The sequence below is a fragment of the Trachypithecus francoisi genome, unplaced genomic scaffold, assembly GCF_009764315.1.
Source record: "Trachypithecus francoisi isolate TF-2019V2 unplaced genomic scaffold, Tfra_2.0 Contig01579, whole genome shotgun sequence".
Lineage (NCBI taxonomy): Eukaryota > Metazoa > Chordata > Mammalia > Primates > Cercopithecidae > Trachypithecus > Trachypithecus francoisi.
The window spans coordinates 4,513,354-4,538,016 of record NW_022681442.1 but is presented as its reverse complement, the minus strand read 5'-3'; the positions used below and the strand labels follow the sequence as shown (position 1 = coordinate 4,538,016).

The 24,663-nt window shown below is 45.5% G+C and overlaps 1 protein-coding gene across 3 annotated transcripts in view; it reads left to right on the top strand.

Annotated features, from left to right (window-relative positions):
- Nucleotides 1–24,663, top strand: part of DOCK1 (dedicator of cytokinesis 1) — a 551,514-nt gene that overhangs the window by 43,031 nt on the left and 483,820 nt on the right. For 2 of the 3 annotated variants that reach the window (XM_033179136.1, XM_033179142.1), the window contains exon 2: nucleotides 21,968–22,051. In XM_033179136.1, the coding sequence (XP_033035027.1) occupies nucleotides 21,968–22,051 (84 nt within the window). Of the gene's footprint in view, nucleotides 1–21,967; nucleotides 22,052–24,663 lie in introns of those variants that run through there. The other variant, XM_033179145.1, reaches the window with a different exon arrangement.

Below are 24,663 nucleotides of genomic sequence, written 5' to 3'. Positions count from 1 at the left end.
TTCCCAGGGCAGAATGAAGTTTAGCTCTACCATGATGATGATGGTGCTGGTGATAGTGGTGGTGCTGATGATGTTGGTGATGTTATTGTTGATGGTGGTTGGTAGTACTGCTGTGGGCGGTGATGGTGGAGGTGGTAATATTGCTGGTGGTGATTGTGTTGGTAGTATTGATGTTGGTGGGGGTGGTGAGGTGGTAGTATTGTTGGTTATAGTAGTACTGGTGATGGTGATGGTAGTATTGTTGGTAGTGTTTTAGCATTGGTGAGAGTGGTGGTAGTATTCTTGGTAGTATTGTTGGTAGTGTTAGTATTGTTGGTGATGGTAGTGGTAGTATTATTGGTAGTAGTACTGTTGGTGATATGGTGGTGATAGTATTGTTGGTGATAGTGGTGATGGTGGTAGTATTGCTGATAGTATTGGTAGTGGTGGTGGTAGTATTGGTGATGGTGGTAGTATTGTTGGTAGTATTAGTGATAGTGGTGGTGGTGGTAGTATTGTTGGTGGTGGTGGTGGTAGTATTATTGGTAATAGTGCTGTTGGTGATAGTGGTGGTGATAGTGGTGATGGTGATAGTATTGTTGCTAGTATTGGTAGTGTTGATAGTAGTGGTAGTAGTAGTAGTATTGTTGGTGATAGTGGTGATGGTGGTAGTGTTGTTTTTGTTGGTAGTATTGCTGTTGATAGTATTGTTGGTGATGTGTTGGTGGTGATTGTGGTGGTGGTAGTATTGTTGGTAGCGTTTTTGGTAGTGTTGTTGGTGGTAGTATTGTTGGTGGTGGTAGTATTGTTATTTGTAGTATTGGTGACAATGGTAGTAGTGGTAGTATTGTTGTTGGTATTAATAGTATTGAGGCAGGAGAATAGGGCCTGGAGGCAGGAAGCCTAAGGACTTCCTAGAACTAAATCAAATGGAAACACACTGTGACAGGAAATAGCCTCTTCATTTACATTGGGTGTATACTGAGTAAATGACTTTGTAACTTTACTTCAGCCTCTTCTTTTTTTTTTTTTTGATATGGAGTCTCACTGTTGTCATCCAGGCTGGAGTGCAGTGGCACAATCTCAGCTCACTGCAACCTCCGCCTCCTGGGTTCAAGTGATTCTCCTGCCTCAGCCTCCTGAGTAGCTGGGACTACAGGTATGCCACCAGGCTCAGCTAATTGTTGTTTTCTTAGTAGAAATGGGATTTCACCATGTTGGCCAGGATGGTCTCAATCTCTTGACCTTGTGATTCGCCCACCCTGGCCTACCAGAGTGGTGGGATTACAGGCGTGAGCCACCATGCCTGGCCAGCCTCTTCATTTATATAGGGTGTACACCAAATAACCCATGGTGGTGGTAGTATTGTTGGTCATATGGTAGTATTGTTATTGTTGGTAGTATTGTAGGTGATGGTGGTGGTAGAAGTATTGTTATTGTTCATAGTATCGTAGGTGATAGTGGTAGTGGTGGTAGTATTGTTATTGTTGGTACTATTGTAGGTGATGGTGGTGGTAGTATTTTTATTGTTCATAGTATTGTAGGTGATGGTGGTGGTGGTAGTATTGTTGTTGGTAGTATTGTTGGTAATGGGTGGTGGTAATATTGTTGGTATTGTTGGTGACGTGGTAGTATTGTTAGTAGTGTTGGTGATGTGGTATTATTGTTAGTAGTGTTGGTGATGTTATTGGTAGTATTGTTGGTGATGTTGGTGGTGGTAGTATTGGTGGTATTGTTGGTGATGTGGTGGTATTGTTATTGTTGGTAGTATTGTTGGTGATGTGGTAGTATTGTTAGTGTTGGTGATGTTATTGGTAGTATTGTTATTGTTGGTAGTGTTGGTGATGTTGTTATTCTTGGTAGTATCATTGGTGATGGTGGTGGTGGTAGTATTGGTGGTAGTATTGGTGATGTGGTAGTATTGTTATTGTTGGTAACATTGTTGGTGATGTGGTGGTGGTGATAGTATTGTTATTATTGGTAGTATTGTTGGTGATGGTAGTGATAGTATTTTGTTGGTAGTATTAGTGATGGTGGTGGTGGTAGTATTGTTGGTGATGGTGGTGGTGGTAGTATTGTTGGTGATGGTGGTGGTGAAGTATTGATGATGGTGGTGGTGGAAGCATTGTTGGTAGTAATTTTGGTAGTGTTGCTGGAGGTAGTATTGTTATAGGCGGTGATGGCAGTGGAGATGGTAGTGGTGGTAGTATTGTTGGTAGTATTTTTAGTAGTGTTGGTAGTGGTGGTATTGGTGATGGTGGTGGTGGTAGTGTTATGGGTGATGGCAGTGGAGGTGGTAGTGGTGGTAGTATTGTTGGTAGTAGTTTTAGTAGTGTTGGTAGTGGTGGTATTGGTGATGGTGGTGGTGGTAGTGTTATGGGTGATGGCAGTGGAGGTGGTAGTGGTGGCAGTATTGTTGGTAGCATTTTTGGTAGTGTTGGTGGTGGTGGTATTGTCAGTGATGGTGGTGGTGGTAGTATTGTCATCCGTGGTGATGGCGGTGGAGGTGGTGATGGCAGCGGAAGTGGTAGTAGTAGTAATATTATTGGTAGCAGTTTTGGTAGTGTTGGTGGTGGTAGTATTGGTGATGGTGGTGGTGGTAGTATTGTTAATTGGTGGTGATGGCAGTGGAGGTGCTGCTGTTAGTACACTGTCATCGGTGGAGCTCCCATTTTTCAGCTGAATGCCTTTGTGTCATGGACTTCCTGGGAATGAGTGTGGGTAGAATATCCCTCATTTGTGGTTGAGATTTTTCCCAGGAGCTGTGTTGGTCGGGGAAGCCTTGCTCTATGTGTATTGGGGTTCGAGGGCATTGTGGGTGCTCAGTGGTCAGCTTTGATGTCACCTGAAACATGTTACAGGTGAGTCAGGTGGAGCACTGGGGAACTGCAGGGAGATGAGTGTTTTCTGATGTCAGATCCGATGGAGCTTTAACAGCTAAAAATGAAACAAACAGAAAATGTGGAGAGATGTTCAGTAGTTTGCTTGGTACATTTTTAAAACTTTCGAGTGGTCCTGTGTGTTGCGTGTCATGGTGGACACACTGTCATGGGCGCTTTCTGGGCAAAGTCTCCCCGGCCTGCCCTTTATCCTTGTCGATTTTCTGTCTGCTCAGCAGCACCTCCGTAAGCAAGCAAACAGGGTTTTATAGCCCCTTGCTAAGTATTTCTCATCTCTTGCTAAGTATTTCTACTATGGTGCAAAAGCAATCTTATTACGTGTTGCTGTATTTTTATAGTCAATTGAAATGACTATTAAAATAGAACATTGCTCATCAGGCTCAGAGCAGCGCTGCTGGAGAGGCCTGCCCCTGCACATGAGGCAGCTGAGTCCTGGAAAGAGAGGCCTTCTTGGGAATCACAGCCGACGCCAGGGCCCTGAGGCCTGCGCTGCTCTGTAGGCCCCACCACAACCTCAGAATGGCCCTGGGCTCTGCTGTCACATCTTGAAAAGTTTTTTCTATTTTCTTCTTCTTCTTTTTTTTTTTTTTGAGACGGAGTCTCGCCCTGTCGCCCGGGCTGGAGTGCAGTGGCCGGATCTCGGCTCACTGCAAGCTCCGCCTCCCGGGTTCCCGCCATTCTCCTGCCTCAGCCTCCCGAGTAGCTGGGACTACAGGCGCCCGCCACCTCGCCCAGCTAGTTTTTTGTATTCTTTTAGTAGAGACGAGGTTTCACTGTGTTAGTCAGGATGGTCTCGATCTCCTGACCTCATGATCCGCCCGTCTCGGCCTCCCAAAGTGCTGGGATTACAGGCTTGAGCCACCGCGCCCGGCCAAGTTTTTTCTATTTTCTTTATTGTGGCAAGATATATATAACCTAGAATTGCCCATTTGAACCGTTTTTGGGTATACAATTCAGTGGCATTAAACACATTCACGTTGTTGGGCAACCATCACCACCATCCATTACCAGAACTCTTTTCTTCTTCCTGAAGACAGACTCTGTTCCTATGAAACACTAACTCCCATTCCTTCCTCCTCCCAGCCCCTCCCTGGCAGCCGCTGTGCTGTTTTCTGCCTTTATGCATGTGGCTACTCTAAGAACTTCATGTAAGTAGAATCGCACAGCTTCTGTCCTTTTGTGACGGGCTTATTTCACTCAGCGTAATGTCCTCAAGGGTCATCCACACTGTAGCATGTGTCAGCATTTCCTTTTTGAGGTGTGGGTAATATTTCATTGTATGGACATACCACATTTTATCCATTCATCTGTTGTAGATGTTTCGGTTGTTTCTGCCTTTTGGCTATTGTGAACAATGCTGCTGTGAACCTTGGTGTACAAGTTTCGGTGCAAGTCCCTGCTTTCAGTTATGTTGGTATTGCCTGATCATATAGTAGTTGTATATTTAACTTCTGAGGAACTGCCAAATGGTTTTTCCGTGGCTGCACCATTTTACATTGCCGTGACCAGTACACAACGGTTTCTGCTGCTTCAGGTTCTTACCAACATTTGTTATTTATTTAAATAATAGCCATCCTAATCATCTCCAGATGTATCATAATTTTTGTTTTATGTTTCTTTTTTTTTTTGAGATGCAGTCTTGCTCTGTTGCCCAGGCTGGTGTCAGTGGCGTGTTCTCGGCTCACTGCAACCTCCGCCTCTCGGGTTCAAGTGATTCTCGTGCCTCAGCCTTCCAAGTAGCTGGGATTACAGGCATGTGCCATCATGCTTGTCTAATTTTTGTCCTTTTTGTAGAGAAGGAGTCTCATTATGTTGGCCAGGCCGGTCTCGAACTCCTGGCCTTAAATGATCCGCTCACCTTGGCCTCCCAAAGTGCTGGGATTACAGGCGTGGGCCACCCTGCCTGGCCCAAATTTATCATAATTTTCGAACAAAGGCCTTTTCATTTTCATTTTGCCTTGGGCCCTGAACATTTTGTAGCCAGTCCTGCTGGGAACTGATGCAGCCCGGGTGTTCTGTGGAGCCCCGCCCATGTTCAGGGGTACAGGGTTTGGCCAGGTGTCAGTTTAAGCTGCTGGAGAAGACAGGCTGGCGCTGTCTAGGGTTAAAGGTGGTTCCCAGAAGGCCCAGATCTGGGGCAGAGTAGCTGTTTGTACAGTGAGTTGGCAGGCAGGAGGGGATGGCTGTCTTCGCTTCCGCTGTTTTATTTAGTGCCTTACCTAGAATCTGTATTCCTGCCGAGTGGCCACATTGCACAGGGGTTGTGGGCAGATCAGTGGCTCACTCTGTGAAGGGCAGCTCACACACACACATTTTGGGTGCTATCTAGGGAAGGAAAATATCAAGCAGTTAACTAAGAAAAGATTTGTTTGTGTCCTCCGGGAACTGACACTGCACACTAGCTGGCTCAGATAGTGGTGTTGAGGGTAGCCTTTGGGTGAGACCTGTCCATATGCCTGTTAAAACAGATGACAAAGGCAGGCAGCCCAGGTCTCGTCAAGTCGGGAGCCTTGGCTCCCTCCTCCAAGGCTGTGCTGGGATGAACTCTCCGCCACTGCTCAGTTTCTGTCTGCAAGTATGGAAATGCCCACTTCTCTGCAGCCAGTGCATCTGGGCCAGGCCCAGGCTGCCACTGCGCAGTTGTTGATCGCGGTTGTAGCCCGGGAACAAGAGGGCTATGTCTGGGCCGCCTGTGCCTCGGAAGAGCTCATCAGCAGTCAGCATCCAAGGTGTGCAAACACATCTGAGCAGACTTCTCCCTCCAGAGCTCTGCCCTGTCGGGACTTCTGGAAACCTGGGATTTCCCCAGCAGAAGGTCCTGCTTGTCCTGACCTCTAGGATCTGAGAGTGACTTTGTACCTTCTTGTGCTAAGGCCTACAGCCTACCAGCACCTACCCTCTGCCTAGTTAGAAGTGACTGTACCAGGTCCTGGTGCAGCTGAGTGAGTGGGAGGAGAGGGGCTCAGGAGGGGAGCGCAGGAACAGGAGCAGGGCCCAGTTGAGCTGCTCAGTAGGAAGATGGCAAGACCCTGCAGATCCTTGCTCCCCGCCCATGTGCCTTGCTGGGAGAGAAAAGCAGCTCCTCAGCTCACACTCAGGCCGTCTGAAAATCTAAGCGAATGTTGATTGTGCACATGTAGGGTGAACCCCAGCTGGATGGGCCTTCATACGCAGAAGCTGGTACACACTCACTAGGCCCCCTTTGCTGTCATCCCCCCGTTCCATGCAGGGAGAAACTGAGCTTCCCAGAGCGCGTGTTGCCTGTCAGGGCACAGAGCAGGGATTTGGGGTTGAGTCCATGTCTCGATTCCAGAGGTTGAGTGCTTGGCTCAGAGGGAGTGGCCAGGCTGGTCTGCAGAGGTCCAGGGATTATGTCCTGAGCAGTGGGGGGCCACCAGCCTTGAAAATGGGACTCTATGGTGAGGCAGTGGAAGTGAGGCCCCCTCGGGGGGGGCGTCGGGGGTGTTGGGGGCACCTCTTCAGGCTTGACCTTCGCGGGCACCTGTCTTGCTCTTCTCTCATCTGCGTGGTGGGCAAGAGCCCAGACTGGGCATTCTCCCTGGGGTGCTAAAGGAGGCTCAGGCCAGAGCCCACAGGGAGGAGACAAAGTGCTTTGTCACCTGAGAAGCCCCCACATTGGAGGGAACGTGGGCTCTCCCTGGGCACAGGCTGTACCCGACGGGGGGACGCGGGGAAGGGTTCTCTGCAAGGGAGTCCTCTCCAGCAGCCTGTGCTGAGGTTCCATCATTAACACCCGACAGGCACTAGGCTTTATTGTTTTTCTCACAGAGGGCTTGATTGGTTTTTAATCTTCAATTTTACTTTTTTATCAAAGCTGAATAATGTAACAACAACAGAGGAGGAATTTCAAGCAGCTACAAAGAAACTAAATGTTTTTTTGGCGAATCCCTGGCGTGACTGCCTTTCCCTGCCTTCTCCCTCCTAGTTGCAGTATGGACAGAAGTGTCACTCTTCAGGCTTGGGGACGGCACTGGGCTGCTGGCTCACCTGAAGATGGCTTTGGCATGTGCAACTTCTCCAAAAGTGCAAATGCCTCCTATCAAAGCTGAAATTCCATGGGCCAAAAACACATTCACAAAAAAGTTCATGCTGGAATGTTCATTCCAGCCTTATTTATTTATTTATCTTCATTTTAATTTTTTTAGAACCAGAGTCTCACTCTGTCACCGAGGCTTGACGGCAGTGGCATGGTCATAGCTCGCTGCAGCCTTCAACTCCTGGGCTCAAGTGATCCTGCCTCAGCCTCCCGAGTAGCTGGGACTGCAGGTGCCCACCATCATGCCTAACTAACACTGTTTTGTAGATACGGGGTCTTCCTATGTTGCTCAGGCTGGTTTTGATCTCGTGGGCTCAAGCAATTCTCCCACCTCAGCTTTACAAAGTGCTGGTTTTACAGGTGTGAGCCACTGTGCCTGGCTGCAGCCTTATTTATAATAACTCATACCTGGAAACAAATAACTCAGATGTCCATCAACAGGAGAATGGATAAACACATTGTGATGTGTTGATATGATGGAATACTATTCAACAATAGAAAATAACACACTGCTGATACAGCACCATTCATGTGGCTCAAAATGTTGAGCTAAAGAAGCCAGACATAAAGGAGTACGTAGAATTCCATTTATTTGAAGTGTAAGCATTGACAATTTATTACTTCTCTATGGTAATAAAAATTAGAAAATGGTGTTTTGGGAGAAAAGTCTCCTAGAGAGGGGCCTGAGGGTACTTTTTGGATCTCTTCCTATCTTGGGTGTACATGGCATATAGAATTATTCAAAAGTCACTGAGCTGATCACCTAAGACTGTGTGTTTTATTATACCACTAACATACATGTGAGTTATGTATGTAGATGAATGTGAGCATACTTATGTGTGTGTGTATGCCCATTTGTTACATGGCTCACGGTGTTGAACTTTTTTCTGTAGTTGGAGATATTAGATATCACGGTCCACAGTCTTTGTGTAATACCCAGGAATGTTGCTTCTTTGGCTCCATACTCACAGGGTTTGTTGGGGCTTCAGAAGCCAGCCATACAGAGGGTAGGTTGACAGGGAAGTCACAGCTCATGGGGACCAGAGCAGGGACTCTGTTGTGGCATTTTGGCACAGTGTGTAGAAGGTGATCGAGAGATGACGATGTCTTGATGTACGGGTCCAGAGGCTGGGTATTCTGGAGCCATTGGGGGCGGTCAGGGCTCTGTTAGATAAAGCAGGTAGGTTTTCTCTAGAAGGCTGAGTCCTTTGGGCACCTGGGTATTCGTATGCTAGAATATGTGCCACAGGGCTCTAGTGACGTCTTCCTGATTTTAGTGGGTTGGGGACCTTTGAGGCATCTTCTTCACTCTGGGGTGGGCGCTGCTTCGTTCTTGCTGTTTCCCTCCACTCAGATGTGTTCAGGGTTCAGGCAAGGGTCACTGTCGAGGGTTCCTGTGTCAAGAAGAGTCGAACTCTGTGAAATATTTGAAGAGTTTTATTCTGAGCCAAATATGAGTGACCATGGCCCATGACACAGCCCTCAGGAGGTCCTGAGAACGTGTGTCCAAGGTGGTTGGGGTGCAGCTTGATTTTATACATTTTAGAGAGGCATGAGACATCTATCAAATACATTAAGAAATACATTGGTTTGGTCCAGAAAGGCAGAACACCTCAAAGCAGGGGCTTCCAGGCTATAGGTGAATTTAAACATTTTCTGGTTGACAGTTGGTTGAGTTTGTCTAAAGAACTGGGATAGATAGAAAGGGAAAGTTCAAGTTACGATAAATATCGTGGAGACCAAAGTTCTTTTGAAGTCTTACAGTGGGTGCCCTTAGAGACAATAGATGACAAATGTTTCCTATTCAGATCTTAGTTAATCTTCTTAGGATTGGGAGGGTCTGGAAGAAAAAGATCTAGCTATGTTAATAGAGATTCTTTACAGATACAGATTTTCCCCCATAGAACAGCTTTGCAGGGCCATTTCAAAATGTGGCAGAGAAACATGTTTTGGGGTGAAATATTTTGATTTTCTTCTTTGTCTCGTTATGCCAGAGTCAGGTTAGAAAGTAAATCACCATATATAGGGTTAAATAAAACCCATGTGATGAGAATTTATGGTTTATAGGGCATGACTTCCCAGACCCCTTAGATAAGAATTTGGATTAGATTAAAAAAAAAATCAGAGTTTAGCGCACACATGGAAAGGGAGACCCTCTGACGTGCCAGGCTGCATCTTCCCCAGGTGGGCCCTGGATCAGAGCCAGTGTGACCTCCTCAGTCTTTGCTGCTGCTCTGAGCTCCTTGAGGGTATGCACAGCTGCCCTGGGGAGGATAGTTAGCACAGTTTTTCTTTTTTTTTTTTTTTTTTTTTTTTTTTTCTTTTTTTTTTTTTTTTTTGAGGCGGAGTCTCGCTCTGTCGCCCGGACTGGAGTGCAGTGGCCAGATCTCAGCTCACTGCAAGCTCCGCCTCCTGGGTTTCCGCCATTCTCCTGCCTCAGCCTCCCAAGTAGCTGGGACTACAGGCGCCCGCCACCTCGCCGGCTAGTTTTTGTATTTTTAGTAGAGACGGGGTTTCACCATATTAGCCAGGATGGTCTCGATCTCCTGACCTCGTGATCCGCCCGTCTCGGCCTCCCAAAGTGCTGGGATTACAGGCTTGAGCCACCGCGCCCGGCCAGTTAGCACAGTTTTTCAAGTGAAATAGCGTGTGCTTTGTTTCTGGACATAGGGGTTGGATCTCCAGGACATGCCTACCGCTTAGACTGTTGGAAATTGTCTCTGCTAGTCAAGATCCTGGTCTGCTCTTTAGTTTCTTTTTCTTTTTTTTTTTTTTTGAGTCGGAGTTTTGCTTGTGTTGCCCAGGCTGGAGTGCGATGGCGTGATCTCAGCTCACTGCAATCCCCACCTCCTGGGTTTCTCCTGCCTCAGCTTCTGGAGTAGCTGGTATTACAGGCATGCACCACCATGCCCAGCTAATTTTGTATTTGTAGTAGAGATGGTCAGGCTAGTCTCGAACTCCTGACCTCAGGTGATCCACCTGCCTGGGGATTACAGACATGAGCCACCACATTTATTTGTTTGAAATAAATGCAAGCAAAGCCGCAGTGGTTTCCAGTGGGCTTAACATTCAGGTAATAGTTTTACTGCCTTGACTTCCTCTGTTGATTCGTTAAGTGATTCACTCAGTGAGCATTTGTAGCACTCCGGGTGCCAGGCACTGTTAGGCATGGATGCCAAGATGGAGAAGATGCAGGTTTGAGGTGCAAAAAGGTCAAGGGGTCCCCAGCCCTGTGGTGTTGTAGGGGGGCATGGAACGGGAGATTAGAGGAGGGGTCCTCAGTGGTGGCTGCACTTGAGAAACCTTGATTGAGTACCTGCTATGTGACAGGCACGGGCAGCAGTGAGCAGTCACCTGGCGGTATATTGTTGGGTGTGCAAGGGTGCTGTTGACCGTACACATGAGGCTTCTGACTCTTCTGGGGGAGTGGCAGGAAAGGGTTTCATCCTGAGGTGATGGGGACTTGGAGAGCCAAGCCAGGGAGAGGTAGGGCTGTGGACCAAGGCCTGAAGTGGGAGGGTGCATGGGGACTCTGTGGTTTGCTTTGGCAGGAACTCATCTGTTTATATTTGCATAATGACAAAGCCTCCTCCAGGATGATTGGATGATTGCAGGCTTTATTTATGAATTATAAATGGACCCACCCTCAAATATATACATATACACACACACACACACACACGTATACACACACATGTATACACATATATACACACACATATACATATATACACGTATATATGTATATGGATGTATATGTATATATATGTACTGTAGGTAGAGTCTTTGCCATTAGAAAATAAATGAGCACTCTGAAGCGTTCCCTTTGTCCTTCCCTTTCCCTGTTGGTCACCGTTGATATAAGATTTAATGATGTGACACACAGGTGAGAAAGGAGAAAGGAAGGGGTGGCTTCATATTCTGCAGAACAAATGATTTGAGACTTTTCTCTGAAGCGCAGGAAGAGGAGTTTGGGTCCACGGCAGAGTCACTTTATCAGTTAGTATCACAAATAGTTGGCTGTAAGCCCAAGTTTTCAAGCCTCTCCTTTTTTCTGCTAGGTCCTTCTAGGTGGAGACCAGTCTGCTCTGCCCTGCAAGGTCCCCAGGCCTGTGCCTATTTTCACAGAACGCTTTAGGTAGAACCCATTTGACTGGTGAGGGGAAGTGCAAGTCCAGGCCAGGTTTATAGCAGAGAAAGTAAGATGGTCCTCACTCAACTCAGTCATCGTCGAGGTCTTGGCTGCCTGCTGGTCCCCATCGGGAAGCTCCCTGGGACCAGCCCCTGATCCTGGAGTCTGCTGGGCTCTCATTCCAAATGGTCTTGGTGCCACTCTACAGTGAGCCTCTGCGGACTGGCCAGTGATGGGTTTTGCCTGGTGAGGTCACCATCAAGTCCCTGTCTCCCAAGGGGTCAGTACTGGACTGTTTCACTAGCCGATATTTTTCCAAGTTGCAATAAACTTGAAGAAGGATGATTAAAGAGATTAAATCTTGTCCCCTATCTTGCCTCTTTGCTGCTGAGCAAAATTCAATGCAAAAATAGCTAATTTTCAGGTCAGCTAAGTCTTTTCTTATTTGTGGGTAGATTTGCAAAGACTGTCAATAAGGAGGCCAGTGTTTTTCTATCTTAGAACTGACTTTATGGGAGATGAAAATGTAGAAAAGTAGAATCTTACTGTTCTGCCTTGGAATAGCAATAAAGCCAGCACTTACCCACAACTCAGAATTATGCTTCCTAAGAAGCCTGAGTGTTTGAGCACCGTGGCCTTTTGGGCTAGACAGAAATCAGATAGTTGGTCCAGGCGTGGTAGCTCAAGCCTGTAATCCCAGCGCTTTGGGAGGCCAAGGTGGGCGGATCACTTGAGGTCAGGAGTTCGAGAACAGCCTGGCCAACGTAGCAAAACCCCGTTTCTACTAAAAATACAAAAATTAGCCGGGTGTGGTGGCGCATGCCAGGAGGCTTAGGAGAATCCCTTGAACCCGGGAGGTAGAGGTTGCAGTGAGCTGAGATCATGCCACTTCACTCCAGCCTGGGCGACCACAGCGAGACTCTGTCTCAAAAAAAAAAAAAAAAAAAAAGAAGAAATAAGATAGTTGCTGCTAGTTGTGGATAAGGCATACAGAGATATTTTATTCTGAAGAAAGATATTAAAATGTCTTTTATTGTGTCTGTCAGTTCAATTAGAATGTGAGGAAAGGCTCTTTTGTATATTTCTTTTCACATTCTTATCTTCACCATCCCTCCCACCTGTTTCCAACTAAAAGCCAAAAAGAAATATTGAATAACAAATGATGGTTGCCTTGTCTCACCAGGCCCAGCTAGCTCTGTTTCCTTCATTATATGACTCCTTGATGCTATTATCCAAACAGTGCATGAAATACTGCCTCAGGGGATTTTATTGGCAGAGACACAATCTTTCTGTTCCTAAGAAAGATATGAACCCAACAGGAGTAACTTGGTGACTTTGAAAGTTGTGTCCTTTTTAGAAATGTGGGGTGGGGCCAGGCGCGGTGGCTCATGCCTGTAATCCCAGCACTTTGGGAGGCTGAGGTGGGTGGATCACTTGAGGTCAGGAGTTCGAGACCAGCCTGGCCAACATAGAGAAACCCTGTCTACTAAAAATACAACTGTGTCTTCCCCAGTGAAACTCAGCATCCATTAAACACTAACTCACTCCTCCTTCACACTCCCAGCCCCTGGCAACCACCTTTCTTACTTTCGTTTCTTACTTGTCTCTGAGTTTGACAACTCGAGGAAGAGGAACCTCATGTAAGTGGAATCGTACTGTATTTGTTTGTGACTGGCTTATTTCATGCAGCATAATATCTTCATTGTCTTCAAGGTTCACCCGTGTTGTAATGTGTCAACATGTCCTTTCTTTTAAGGCTGAATGATACTCCACTGTGTGTATATGTAACATTTTTGTTGAGTAATTTACCCGTTGATGGATACTTGGGTTTGTTCCACTTTTTGGCTGTTGTGAATAATGCTGCTGTGAACATGAATGTACAAATGTCTATTCCAGACCCTGCTTTTGGTTCTCTTGGGTAGGTATCCAGAAGTGGAATTGCTGGATCTCATGGTCATTTGCTGCTTTCTACAGCAGCTGCACCATTTTGGATGCCCAACAGTAACTTGCAGAGTTCCAGTTTCTTCATGTCCTCACCAAGGTTGTTATTTTCTGTTTTGGTTTTTGCTTTTTTAATTTGATTGAGACAGAGTCTCACTCTGTCACTCAGACTGGAGTGCAGTGGTGTGCTCTTGGCTCACTGCAACCTCCGCCTCCCAGGTTCAGGCGATTCCCCTGCCTCGGTCTCCCAAGTAGCTGGGACTACCCACAGGCACGCGCCACCATGCCCTACTCATTGCTTTTTTTTGTTTTTGAGATGGAGTTTTGCTCTTGTTGCCCAGGCTGGAATGTAGTGGCACAATCTTGGCTCACTGCAACCTCCGCCTCCCCAGTTCAAACAATTCTCCTGCTTCAGCCTCCCAAGTAGCTGGAACTCCAGGCATGTGCTGCCACGCCCGACTAATTTAGCAGTTTTAGTAGAGATGGGGTTTCTGTGTTTGTCAGGCTGATCTCTTAACTCCTGACCTCAGGTGATCCGTCCACCTTAGCCTCCCAAAGTGCTGGGATTATAGGTGTGAGCCATCGCGCCCGACCAATTTTTGCCTTTTTTTAGTAGAGTTGGGATTTCACTGTGTTGGCCAGGCTGGTCTCCAACTTCTGACCTCAAGTGATCCGCCTGCCTCAGCCTCCCGAAGTGCTGGGATTACAGGCATGAGCCACCGTGCCCAGCCCCCAGGAATTCTTTATATGTTCTGGATACCATTCCCTTATCAGATAATGGGATTTGTAAATACTTTCTCCCCTTCTGTGGGTTACCTTTTCTCTCTGTTAATAATATTCTTTAATGCACAAGAGTTTTAAATTTTGATGAAGTCCAACTTAGCTATCTTTTCTTTTGTTGCCTGTACTTTTGATATAATATCCAGTAAATCATTGCCAAATCCAGTGTCATGAAGTTGTTCCTCTGTGTTTTCTTTTAAGAATTTTATAGTTTTAGCTGTTATGTTTAGGTCTTTCATCCATTTTGAGTTAATTTTTGTGAATGATATAATAGTCCAACTTTATTTATTTATTTTTTTGCAAGTGGATATCCAGTTTTCCCAGCACCATTTGTGGAAAAGACTGTCCTCTCCCCATTGAATAGTCTTGGCATCCTTGTTGAAATCATTTGACTTTCTATGTGAGGGTTTACTTTTGGGTTCTCTGTTCTATCCCATTTGTCTGTATATTTGTCTTTATGACAGTACCACACTGTTTTGATTACTGTAGCTTTGTAGTAGGTATTGAAATCAGGCCTCCAATTTTGTTTTTGTTTTTCAAGATTGTTTTGGCTAATCTAGGACCTTTGAGATGGGTTTTTCTATTTCTGTGGAAAATGTCGTTGGGATTTTGATAGGAATTGCATTGAATCTGTATATCGTTTTGGATCAGCATTGACATCTTAACAATGCTAAGTCTTCTACTCCATGAACACAAATATTTTTCAATTTGTTCATGTCTTTTATTTCTCTCAGCAACATTTTGTTTTAGTGTACAAGTCTGTACCTCCTTAAGATTATTCCCAAGCATGTTATTGCTTTTATTCTCCCCTCCCTCCCTTCCTCCCTCCCTTCCTTCCTTCCTTCCTTCGCCTGCTGTGTGCCAGGTGTTTTTAGATGATTGTGAAAAATAAGATAAGTCCTTGAGAGGCTCACAGTCAAGTGGAAGAGACACAGGTGATTAAATGGTGGCAGTGTGATACAGTAAGTGCTTGGATTCAGGCTTATCTCTCTGGGAGGCTCTAATCCAGCCTAAGGCATTTGTCCCCAAACAAAAGCAGTGGAAGGATTTTGCTTCAGGTCGTAGAAGCTTGGTGATGGCCTGGCTGCCAGTTTGATTTTGAAGATACAGTTTGGGAAACCCAGCCTCCAGCTCCAAGTGGGTGCCATCTAAAGCTGCCTGATGAATTTGTCCTTTTATTTGTGGCTACTGGGATCACATTCTCGCTAGTAGTACCGTGGGTAATGTTGGGTACTGAGCCATTTGCAACAATATAGTTGACTTGTTCTTCATCTTCACCAAGTTGCTATAGATGGCTGGTCTCTGCCCCAGGGTCAAGTTCAAAGGGTGTATATAATGTTCTGATTCTCTCTACATGGTGTTTCCTGAATGGCTCAGTGAAAGGTTGTTCCTTGGAGACCTGGCTTAGGCTGATTTCTTCTCTGGGGTTACATCTGGCTTATCTCCTCTCTCCAAGCCCAGCTCAGTGTAGACCAGCGCAGGGGCCTGTGGAGGCTTAGGAAATGCAAGGTACCTGCATGGGCCAGGCAGACGTGTAGGCTGTGTGAAGTTCGAGACCAGGCGGATGGCCCTAGGGTGAAACCCTGTTGGAGCACAGACAGGGAGGGCCCTGGCCTGGGGCCGTGTGTGGACATGGCCTGTATTTTCCCCAGCCCTGAGAAGATGCATACCGTTGAAAAGCTTTTCCAACTGAAGGCAAGAGAAAGGAAATGAGAACACAGATAGAGCAATTAATTTTCACAAATTGACTTTAAAAGAATTAATTAACGTTTAAGTTGCTACTTGAAGTCTTGAAATCATGTTTCAGTGGTGTGTGAGAGAGGGAGAGACTGAGCTGAGTCGATTTCGAGGAGTAATGTATGGCCACCCCCGGCCTTTGATGCTTTGGGGAAGCTTTGGACCTGAGCACTGATGGCGGGTGGGCTATCTCCTTAGATCAAAAAGACCCAAAGCAGAGCTGGCAAAGCTATTATTGTGTTTCTCTTTCTTATTGATTAAGTCTCAGCCGTTGGATCTTTTTGCAGAGGGCAAGAGCATTTTGAAGATGAACAAATACTACAGCTTTTGCTTTTGCTCTTTGAGACTGCACGAGGAAGAATACTTTGGGATCTGGTTAAATTCAGTGTATTTTTATTGAGTGCCTGCAAGATACGGTTTTAGCTACTGTGGGAAATCCAATGATTAATAAATATTTGCCTCCCTCAAGGAGTTTGTGTCTGATGGGAGAGACAGACATATAGATGAGCAACTCTATGAGGTTGTGGGGTGCCACACAGCGTACAGGGAGTTCAGAAGCAAGCCGTTCATTTAGGTCTGTGTGTAACTTCTTGGTAGGGGGAGAAATAATTTTGTTAGGGCCTGGAAAAGGCTGTGGAATTAAAGGCAGGTCTTGTAGACAAGTGGGGTAGTCAGAGGCGGAGGGAGGAAGGATTTTCAGCTGCAGAGGAGCGTGTGGCAGGCCTGGCAGGGCAGGTAGAGCCGAGGGGCTGAGATGAGATGGAAGGGTGGGTTGGGTGCTGGAGAAATGAACCATCATTCAGAATGCCGGGCGAAATGGTCGAGGCTTTGGAGTGAGAGTTCAGGAAGGTAACTGGTGGTGGAGAGAAGGGAAGACTGTACATCTCATTGAGGAGTGATGAAGTCTTGGGCCAGGCCAGGCAATGTGGAGTGGTGAGATAGCCTGGGAGGGAAGCCCGAGGATCCCAGGGCTGCCATCAGCTCACTGTGTACCTTGAGCCAGTCACAATGCCCTTGTAGACCTCTGTTTTCATCTGTGAAGTGGGTTGATGGACTGTAGTGTTTTTTCTCAAGTGAGAGTAGTCAAGTTGGTTTTTTTTGCTTTTCCCTGAATGGGTGTTACAGTTCATTAAATGCTTTTTCTGCATCAGTTGAGATGATATAATAATTGTGTGTATTTATGGGGTACACATTGATGTGATACATATGAAGTATGGTGATCAGATTAGGGTAATTAGCATGTCCCTCATCTCAAATATTTATCATTTCAGTATCTTCCTTCCAGCCATTTGAAACTGTATGGTATATTATCGTTAACTATAGTCATCCTAAGGAACTATAGAACACTGGAACTTACTTCTCCTACCTAGCTGTAATTTTGTATCTTTTAGCAAATTTCTCCCTATCCCCACTTCCCCCTACCCTTCTTAGGCTCTAGTATCCTCTGTTCTCCTTTTTATTCTATAAGCTCAGTTTTTTTTTCGCTTCCACCTATGAGTGACCTGTGGTGTTTAACTTTCTGTTTCTGTTGTATTTCACTTAATGTCCTCCAATTCCATCCGTGTTGTTGGGAATGACAAGATACTATGTTTTTTTAAATGGCTGAATTATATTCCATTATGTGAATATACCACATTGTTTTGTATCCATTCATTTGTTGTTGGACGCCTACGTTGATTTTCTTTATTCATCCGTGTTAGACACCTAGGTTGATTGCGTATCTCAGGTATTATGAATACTGCTGCAGGAAACTTGGGGTTGCAGATGTCTCTCTGATACACTGATTTCCTTTCCTTCGGATACCCAGTGGTGGGAATGCTGGATCGTATGGTGGTTTTATTTGTAGGTTTTTAAGGAACCTCCATATTGTTGTCTATAATGGCATTCCCACCAAGTGTCTAACAGTTCCCTTATCTCTGAACCCCACTGGCATTTGTTATTTTTTGTTGTCTTAATACTAACTATCCTAACTGGGATGAGATAATACCTCATTGTGGTTTGCTTTGCATTTTCCTGGGCAGCTTGTTTATAGACAATCAGGAGACTGAACAGAAGTGATGGCAGTACCTTTTTAGGTCTCTGATAAGGCACAGCTGCATGAGGCACATTAATTTTTTATTTTAGGGAAAAGATCCACTCACTCTGGGCTGCTGCAGACTCTCCTAGAAAAAGAAAAAAAAAACAAACCAAAAAAACCAAAAAATCATCCAAGCAAAGAACTTGGTGCTTGGTTTATCTCTGTCTCGTTTCCCACTTCACATCTTACACATGTTCAGCTTCTACACTGGAGTCTGCTGTCCAGGGTTGAGAAATTCATGTGGACTTGAAGATGCTCATCTGCAGCCAGGCCATTATAAAAGGAAGATGGACTCGACCAGGGAGAATGTAGTAGGCATTCAGCCCACCACCCAGAGGGGGGCTGGTGCCACCCTTGCCAGGATGTGAATGGGACACCATGACCCTGTTCTCTGTGGAGTTGTTCCCAGACCCTAACAGATCAGGAAATTGAAGAAGCAAAACTGAGCGATCAGCAAAAAGGCCGCCGTCTTTATAGGACATCGTATGTCAGGTGAAGACATCTTAAATCAGATGCCATTTGTCATCCTTATCCTTCTTAAAGGAGACAAGAAGTCCTTGCTCTCACCCCCTAAGAAGGGGCAACTGTGAAAGGCCAAATAATCAGAATAAAGGATAGCCTCTCACATTACATACTTTTGGATTCATTTAAAAAAATTCCCTACATGGTTCTTGTTTTTCTCATATCACTCAAGAATTGGGAACCACAGCCCTGGACTTGTCTGGGTTTAGGTGCCTGCAGTGGAGACCCTTGTTCCAGCTGCCTTACAGAGTGAATCAGTGAACCTCAAAGTACCACTTTCACTTTTTTTTTTTTTTTTTTTGAGACGGAGTCTCACTCTGTCACCCAGGCTGGAGTGCAGTGGCCGGATCTCAGCTCACTGCAAGCTCCGCCTCCCGGGTTCACGCCATTCTCCTGCCTCAGCCTCCGGAGTAGCTGGGACTACAGGCGCCTGCCACCTCGCCCGGCTAGTTTTTTGTATTTTTTTTTTAGTAGAGACGGGGTTTCACCGTGTTAGCCAGGATGGTCTCGATCTCCTGACCTCGTGATCCGCCCGTCTTGGCCTCCCAAAGTGCTTGGGATTCCAGGCTTGAGCCACCGCGCCCGGCCAAAGTGCCACTTTCAGATTGCTTTTCAGACACCTCCTTGTACTAATTTCCTATTGCTGCTGTGATGAATTGCCACAAATTCAGGGGCTAAAACACGAGATTCAGTGTCCGAAAGTGCAGGTGTCAGTGGCCCATGCTCCCTCGGGGCTGTCGGCGAGCCCGCGCTTCCTCACCCCTTCCAGCTTCCACAGGCCACTGTGTTCCTTCGTTTGTTTTGCCTCTTTCTTGCATCTCTTCGACCTCCTCTCCTTGTCTCTGACTCTGACCCTCTCGTCTTCCTCTTATAAGGACCTTTGTGATTACACTGGGCCCACCTGGAGGATCCAGGATTAACCCTCATTTCAAGATCCTATTTTTTTTTTTTTTTTTTTTTTGAGACAGAATCTCGCTCTGTTGCCCAGGCTGGAGTGCAGTGCACTGCAACTTCCGCCTCCCGGGTTCAAGTGATTCTCCTGCCTCAGCCTCTTGAGTAGCTGGGATTACAGGTGCCCACTACCTCTCCTGGCTATCTTTTTTGTATTTTTAGTAGAGACAGGGTTTTGCCTTGATGGCCAGGCTGGTCTTGAGCTCCTGGCCTCAAGTGATCTGCCTGCCTCAGCCTCCCAAAAGTAATCCTCCCAAAGTGTTGAGATTCCAGGCGTGAGCCACCATACCCAGCCAAGATCCTGAATTTAATCACCCTCGCAGCGCCCCGTGGCCGTGGAAGGTGATGAGCAGACCCTGGGAGCCTTTTGGAGTCATCTTTGGAGGGCTGTGACTCTATCTGCACCCTTCTGCCGTTCTCTCCTACTCCCTTGTCAAATACCCTTGCAAAGTTGTCTTTTAATTTGTCTTCATGTATGGGATTATTTAATCATTAATCCTAAAATGAGCAAAGGGCTAGGGGCTGGGCATCTGGGGTTGCGATCTTGACTGGGTTGCATGATTTGGGGCCATGTGTGTAACCCCTGAGGTTCTTCTTTTTCTTACCTACAAAATCATGGGTTGTCTGGCTCACTTCATAGTTAAATTAGAAGTTTCCATATCCATGTATGAGATTTTAATCACTGCTTTCCACTGTCTGCTTTTGGATTGGGGAGTAGGGTATTTAGAGGTGAAACAAAAAGGAAGGAATCATGTGTATGTGCTTTACAAATTCACATGTGCCTGAATGTATTTACCCTTGATGCGCTCATTTTACTTCATTTTTATGATTTTTGACGTGTTTATTTTTTCCCACATCTAGAACAGAATAGGCGTGCTGGCAGGGATGCTGTTAAGAACTGTGATAAATGTGTTTATGGTTCCTGAAGGTTTAAGAATATGGTCATGCTGAGCTGGGCAAGTCCAGCCTCTGCCCCAGGCTTCCTTCACCTGATGCAGTTATTTCATGTTAAAGATTCACTGTAAAATACCAAATAAACTTAATAACTACTAATAACCATCTTTGTCAGTTGAGGACACTTAAATTTTATGAATTTTGGGGAAAATATAGGAAAATACCTGAGGAAATAGAATTTTCAATATCATAGGTATGGCTTTTGATATTATAGAATTTTTGTGCACATGTGGCAATGTGCTTGCTTTGGCTTTCTAAAAAGAATTCAGGTAATGGTAGACGTCTTGATAGCAGTAAAAAAAAAATACAACCAAAAGAAAGGCCTTCACTGTTTCCTGGGTGTTCACCATGGACCCCATTGTGCCAAATCCAGCATGGGCATCATTTTCTCTAAGACACAAAACGCACACACAGTTCTATGAGGTCAGTATCCTGTCCTTATTCTGGCCATTGAAAACCCAAAGATAGAGCAGGTTGTTTGCCGGGAGGCAGGCACCCAGGTGCTCGGGGAGAGGTGCCGCCCTACCCACTTCAGCTGTCTGTAGAGACCATGAACATGAACACCAGGAGGCTGCGTGCACCTGAAATTCCGGACGTAGAGCCCGAGGTGCAGCTCAGGCAGCTCGGGTTTATGGAGGCCATTCCTTGTACAGCTAAACACTGTCCTGTCCTTGGAGGTGTGGGCAGGAAACATTGAAAGGGGGGTGGCTCTGCTCACTGGTGACTTTTCTTCAGTTGGGGACGTCTTAACACACACATCTGAAATAAGACTGGCTCATACAGAACAAGAGACGGGAAGCTCTGTGTGGTGCCAGGACTGTTTGGAAGAGCGGAGTTGAAAGATCAAACACGGACTTGGGTCTGGCTTTTGTGATGAGGTGCACCCAGTGGGAAGGCCCAGCTGGCGAGGGAGAAGTTGGTACCCAAAGATGTGGGTTAAACTGGCTTCTTTCCTTCAGTAGAAGCAAGGGCTGGAAGGGAGTGTGTGGTGGGAAGATGCCGTGGCCTGTGCTTGCCAGAGGAGTTTGCACATGACATGGTTTAATTTTAGAGAATTTTAGAGGTCTGCCACAATGAAGGTGCCTTTTGTGCATAGCCTTGCCTGGCTGGGCTGTGGAGGATGGATGGATGAGAACTTTGATCGGGGATTTTGAAGATGAGTTTTATATTGAATGCTATATCCTTTTAGGTAGAGGCTGTTAGGTGGGAGGAACATTAATATATATATATTTAAATTGAGGGTGAGCTATTCGAATACTTTTTGGGCCTTAAAACTCTTTGTAGCATCCTTTTTACACCGGTGACTGTTGCCTTTATTCTATAATGCATGAGCAAAAGTGTGGTTTGAATTTAATAGCATGACTTTTTAGGGGCTTATGTAGGAGCAATATGATCCTTTTGCAAAATAGGAACAGCTTTATGTCAGGATAAACACGGGATTTCAGAATTTCTTGCTTATCATTGTCAGTTTTAAGGATTTCTTCTAACATAGGACATATTTTTGTCTATTGTGATTGTAATGTCATCTATTGGTTTAATATCAACATTGCAATGTGATAATTTTTTGTTAATTTGGTTTCCAAAGAATATTCAGTCCATGTGCAATTGATTCATAGTTAGGAAAATAAAAAGAATCTAGTAGTGGAAATAAAAGATAGTATTGAAGTGTCAATCAGAATGCTGTTAACAATGTCTTCTTATGTCAGTTACGGTCATCTGGCGTCGTGGGTAGTTATGAATTTCTCCTCCTTAAACGATTGACCCTTTATATTGTCTGAAAGAAAAGGCCACTTCTGTGGGTATCAGAGAGGATGATCCAGGCAGCGACTGAATGTATTTCAGTATTAAAAACAACAACATTAAAACAAGCCAACACGACTCAGCATGGTCACTTCTGTCTTTACTGTTACTAATATATTTCCCCTTTTTCATCACAGCTTTTTATAACTATGATGCCAGAGGAGCGGATGAACTTTCTTTACAGATCGGAGACACTGTGCACATCTTAGAAACATATGAAGGTGCGTATGCCTCTTGGTATCTTTTCTCTTACATGTTTGGGTAGATGGCACACCTTCTCAGTGCCTGCTGGGCAAAGCATTCCTCTGTTACAGACACACAGACAGTCATGCTCCCTTCTCAGGCTCACTTTTCTTGCAAATGGATACTGTTTCACGTAAGGGTAGTAGTGACGCTGTCTGCTGTTTAATACCTTATTAAGGTGAACTTAAAACTGAAATTCCCATTTTTAAACTCACTGGCTCCTTATTCTGCAAGCATGTGTAAATCTTTTTTTTTTTTTTTTTTTCTTTTCTTTTGAGACAGAGTCTTGCTGGAGTACACTCACCCAGGCTGGAGTGTAGTGGTGTAATCTCAGCTCACTGCAACCTCTGCCTCCCAGGTACAAGTGACTCTTGTGCCTTAGCCTCCCAAGTAGCTGGGACTACAGGTGCCTGCAACCATGCCTGGCTAATTTTTTTGTGTTTTTAGTAGAGACTGCATTTCACCATGTTGTTCAGGCTGGTCTTGAACTCCTGACCTCAAATGATCTGCCTGCCTCAGCCTCCCAAAGTACTGGGATTACAGGTGTGGTCCACTCTGCCTGGCCAAGCGTGTGTAAATCTTGATTGTTAATAGTTGACCACTTTATAAAAAATAAGTTTAAGATATTTTAGTTTACTTCATTGTTTTGTTTTTGAGACAGGGCCTTGCTCTGTCACTCAGGTTGGAGTGCAGTGGCACCATCACAGCTCACCGCAGGCAGCCTCTACCTCTTGGGCTCAAGCACTCTTCCCACCTCAGCCCCCCAAGTAGCTGGGACTGCAGGTGCGTGCTACCACACTCTGCTGATTTTTATATTTTTTGTAGAGACAGGGTTTCTCCATGTTTCCCAGGCTGCTCCTGAACTCCTGAGCTCAAGTGATTTGCCTGCCTCGGCCTCTCAGAGTGTGGAATTACAGGCGTGAGCCACTGCGCCCGGCCTGCTTCGTTGTTTTAATGTGTTTGGTGTGAACCGAGACTTTTTCTTTTAATGTCCTCACTTAGATTTATTAGCAGTATGTCTCAGAGGAGCCACAGTTTTCATATCTCTTATTTCCTTTCCTTTTTTTTTAAACCTGTAATACCCATTTTCTTGGGATGAACAGAGATTTATCACAGTTATATGGGATGCCATCCAATGAAGCAATTTTTTTTTTCTTTGAGATGGAGTTTGCTCTTGGTTCCCAGGTGGGAGTGCAGTGGCGTGATCTTGGCTCACCACAACCTCTGCCTCCTGGGTTCAAGCGACTCTCCTGCCTCAGCCTCCCAAGTAGCTGGGATTATAGGCATGCGCCACTGCACCCACCTAATTTTGTATTTTCAGTAGTGACCGGGTTTCTCCATGTTGGTCAGGCTGGTCTCCAACTCCCGACCTCAGGTGATTTGCCTGCCTCGGCCTCCCAAAGTGCTGAGATTACAGGTGTGAGCCACTGTGCCCGGCCTGAAGCAATTGTTATAATTATCCAATAAATAAACTGTTGGTGACAGTGGTTTTCCAATGTCCTTGACTTTTCAGACAGTTTGTTTTTGTATTTTGTGTTTTGCAAATAATTTGAGCAGGCCATATTTCATTTTATGCTGTGGTTATTGTTGCACGGAAGGGAAGAAATGATGGGCTTGATTTTTTTAAAGACTGTTCAGATCTGGAGGTTTTGGTAAGATTGTGTTTTCTTTTTGTTGTCGGCTTAATTTCCTGCTTGAAATGGTGGTTTCCATATAGCATATGAATAAAAAGGATAATTTCAGTAGCAAAATTGCTTTTTCACAAAGGGTTTTAGCAAAACCCTTCCACACGGGAGGTGGGGGTGAGAGGGCAAATCGAAGACATCCCGTAGTAATCACCAAATTGAACTTCCAACTTGAAATCCACTTTACGAGGAATGAAGTAGTGCCAGGCTTCCCTGTTCCAGGCAAACTGTGACCAGCTCCTGGTAGACTCCTCTGAGCAACACAGACCTGTTAACGGACCCATGTTCATAGCCCTTATTTCCCCATCTGATGCATGCTGTACCTTCCCTAAAAAAGTCCTATTTGAAAAAAAAAAATCGACTTTAGTGGCCTCTGCCTGGAAGCCAGTGCAGCTCTGCGAAAGCAGTCCCAGTCCTTAAGCGGGTGAGTAGTTGTGATGGGGTCTTCCGCTTGCTTTCCGTGTTTACAGCTGACAGCTGTGTTCCCTCATCTCCTCTCAGTACATGCTGCGTGTGCCTGAAAGGAGACAGAGAGAAATTAAGTAGAGGTTAAGGATCAAACCACTCATCTCAGACACTTTTCTGATCTGAAGGGAAATGCTCTTGTATATTTTTTTTACTTTTGCTGCCGGTCAGTTGAAGTTGAAATCCTGGTTAATAAACACTGGGCAATGATGTCATTCCTGAATAGTTAATGATTTCCTGTGGCCCGTGGGCATGTGGGGACTGCATTCTTGTTCTTTGCTTCTTAAGAGGAATGTGTGTGTGGTGGTGGTGGTGTTCTTTTTTTTTTTTTTTTTTTTTTTTTTTGAGATGGAGGCTTGCTCTGTCACCCAGGCTGGAGTACGGTGGTGCAGTTTCAGCTCACTGCAACCTCTGCCTCTTGGGTTCAAGGGATTCTCCTG